Below are 3,573 nucleotides of genomic sequence, written 5' to 3' on the forward strand. Positions count from 1 at the left end.
ACTCAAACAGGTGTGCCTGGCACCTACTGCCATACCCCGTTCAAAGGCACTTCAATCTTTTGTCTTGCCCATTCACCTTCTGAATGGCACACATCCACAATCCATGTCTCAATTGTCTCAAGGCTTAAAAATCCTTCTTTAACCTATCTCCTCCCCTTCATCCACACTGACTGAAGTGGATTTAACAAGTGACATCAATAAGGGATCATAGCTTTCACCTGGATTCACCWGGTCAGTCTATGTCATGGAAAGAGCAGGTGTTCCWYATYGTTTGTACACTCAGTGTACAATCCTATCATATGACTCATTACAGAGTTGGGTGAATGCCACTGTATGTTACAGTACAACAGCCAAAGGATGTTCAATTCAATGCACTGGCACAAATATAACAATGACAACAAATGCGCCCCATGTTACTCTGTCCTACAGTAGCAACACGTTGTCTGTGTGTGGTGGAGTAGAGTTGACCGTGTAAAGCAGATGAGAGAGTCTAACCCTCCTGAAGCACTGGTGGCTTGTTTCGGTCTCTGAAGAGGGGGATTACATTACCAATGCCTGGCAAACCTCCCACTGTGACTGTACTSCATCATTATTCATCACCTAGAGGGAGAGGGAAGGAGGGAGATAAAACCAGGCTTTCAAGTTGAATGTGGGAGAACACAAGAGTCCTGAGGAGGACGACAAGACCATGGGAGGAACAGCACCTGTTTGGGAAGCTTCCTGTGTGATACTATCCTGCTGACAGAGGGCTGGGAGAGGAGACSCGTTAGACTCAGACCTCTAAGAGACTAGACGTCGTAAGACTGATGGCACAATGGGGAAACATCACTGCAGCAGGCTGGACAATACCGTGTCTGTTGAGCAGATTCCCAATGCATTAACACAAGGACCTAAACGACATCAATGGCGTTTCTCTTCTACCCCGAGACGAGGTAGATATCACATCCTGAGATACAATAGGCATTCAAACGCTGCCCCCCCCCCCCACCCCCCACCCCCCCACACATGTTGAGTTCATGACGGCTCTGATGTTCAGATGACCCTCTGTCAAGATATTACGCAGTCTTAAACGTACACACACATCTGAGACAGTGCTCATGAAAAGAGACAAACAAAGCAGGGTTTACATGTACACTTAGAACATTTATAGAGCTAAATACAAAAAAAACACTGTGGTTTACAGATCAATTATCAAAAACAACAACATAAATCATTTGCATGACCGTGACAAATAACTTGGTCCCCGTAGTAGCAGATGAGTAAGCAGGAGTGATAGCCGATGTCTTATTGCTTTCAGAATGAACAGAACAGAAAGGCCTGCACACRGAATATGCTCCCAATTACCACATCATTGACCKCGTTTCCATCCACGAGGGTCTTGGCCTGACGAAGATCCTTCCGGATCAAAACCGTGCAGTGTGCAGGCCCTTTCTGTGCTTCTCTAGTATATACTTAATCAGCCCYGGTACCTACGTTTTTGAAGGATGTGTGTATTGACCACCAACGTTTCTTTCAGAATGAACAACCCGCTATGTCCAGAAGGTAATACTGTAGGTCTAACGGACCCGTCCTCTACATAAGCACCTTGTCCCTTAGTGGTTATGGTGAGGGGACGAGGGGACATAGCGGTGGAGGGCCCTTATTGTCCCTTCATATCCAGTCCCAGTCTCTCCCAAGAATACTACCTGTCCCTCATACTGAGAGAATTTAGCCGTCTGAGGCCGAGCCCAAAACACTGATGAACTAATGATGACCCCAGGTGCCAGGCGCCGAGCACACACCCATAGCACAGTGACCTGAGGGCTAAACACCTTTACTGTACTGAGCTGTGTGTACAYCTAACGATACCAATCCAAACGCATGACATAACATTACCAGAACACTGCTGGAACATCACAGCTAGGTCAACACCCATTTCTTGAGTGTTTTGATACATCAGGATACTGTACAACATTCATTGGGCGACGGAACTCAGGAAAGAGAAAGGGAAGGAAGGGTGAAAGAGGAGGCATGAGTTTCAGACTTTGGGTAGTAGTGTGATTGCGAGAGTGTTTCACCACTGAGGGTGTTGTAGATATGGGAGTGATGGTAATGATGGTTGGGAGCTAGAGGGCTGTAGGCTCAGGCTGTAGTGGCTTGTAACTGTAGTGCACTGTGGGTTGTACTGTAGTGTGGMAGTGTAGTGTATTGTCAGTTGTCGTGTAGTGAGGGCTCTCTCTGGACCCCTGCTGGTAGCGCTGTATTTCACGGGTACAGGTGGAGACGGGTTCCATGGCAACCTTGTCCATGACAACCATGTGCCAGTGTTTGTCTCTAACAGGATGAGCCAGGTCAATGGAGATCACAGCTGTCCAACTATCAGTCTGTCTGTCTATGGGACACACACGGTGTGAAATGAAGAGCCCTAAGTCAGAGTCTGTGTGTCCTTCCTTTGTTCATGGGATCTGGATGTGTAGCTCCTCCTCCTCTTCGTCTGGGTCGCTGGYCGGTCCGTCTGGGTTCTCCGGGCTGAACCGAGCTGACCTCATCTTCCCAAACAGGCCCGGACTCTTCTGCCGCCGCAGTCTAGAACAGAGGAACACAGAGGAGAGGAAGAGTGAGTGGACCTGAAGGCTACTTCAGGTTTTGATCTCCATTTTTCACAACTGGCACTTKAAGGRCCAGRGCTGTTTCTCCTGTAAAAGTCGGWTTATTCCRCCAACAACTAAGGTAAAGTTCTTCCAGAAAATCCCTGTGGAGATCTCAACAGTGAGRGAGTAAACAAAGGCATATTTCAGGACTCTGCTTCGGATAAACAAACAATGCATAATTCACCATTGCCTAAAAGCCCAGCACAACGGAGCTGCTTCCGTTGCCAGGTAACACTCAGTTAGCCAGTCTCACACTCACTGACTCACTCCCACTGATGAAGGATTCACTGCTCACTGACTGACTGACGACTCACGTGCTGACTGATACTGGGGGGATCTGCGCTGAATCTCAGGACTGAGCTCCGACGACTGACTGACTGCTCCTCTGACAGACTGACAGGACTCATGACTGACTGATAGGAATCGACTACTGCCTGAAGCGAAGACTCACTGACTGGTCACTGACTGTCTGATGATTCACTGCTGAATCACTATCTGATGACTGACTGGACTCACCGACTGACGCTGAAGGATTACTGACTGATCATTGACTTGACGACGGACTCACTGAAGCTGACTGACTGGAATGACTCACTGATTGAAGGATTACCGACTGACTGACTGACTCAACTGACTTACTCCTTGTTCGTATTGTGACTAGTGTGTTCAGTTGAGTGCTCAGTGTGTGTGTTGATTGTTCAGTGGTGTGTTTCAGTGTGGGTTCAGTGATTGTTCAGTTGATGTGTTCAGTGGTAGAGGTGTTCGTGTGTGTTCAGTGATTGTTCAGTGTGTTCAGTTGAGTGTCAGTGATGTGTCGTTCATGGATTGTGTCAGTGTGAGTGTTGAGCTGTGTGTTTCAGTGATACTTGCAGTGTGTGTGTTTCGTGTATGTAATGATTGTCAGTGTGTGTTCAGTGTACAGTGTTCAGTGATTGATAGTGGC

The 3,573-nt window shown here is 47.6% G+C and overlaps 1 protein-coding gene across 1 annotated transcript in view; it reads right to left on the reverse strand.

The window, feature by feature from the left end:
* Positions 1–1,122: 1,122 nt before the first annotated feature.
* The window catches only part of LOC111969275 (coiled-coil domain-containing protein 102A-like), a 100,344-nt gene continuing 97,893 nt past the window's right edge, over positions 1,123–3,573 (reverse strand). Inside the window, 1 exon segment of the mRNA XM_023995304.2 lies at positions 1,123–2,565. Within this exon segment, the coding sequence (XP_023851072.1) occupies positions 2,436–2,565 (130 nt within the window). The 3' untranslated portion in view covers positions 1,123–2,435.

Source organism: Salvelinus sp. IW2-2015, linkage group LG10, assembly GCF_002910315.2.
Source record: "Salvelinus sp. IW2-2015 linkage group LG10, ASM291031v2, whole genome shotgun sequence".
In the NCBI taxonomy this organism is placed as follows: Eukaryota; Metazoa; Chordata; class Actinopteri; order Salmoniformes; family Salmonidae; genus Salvelinus; species Salvelinus sp. IW2-2015.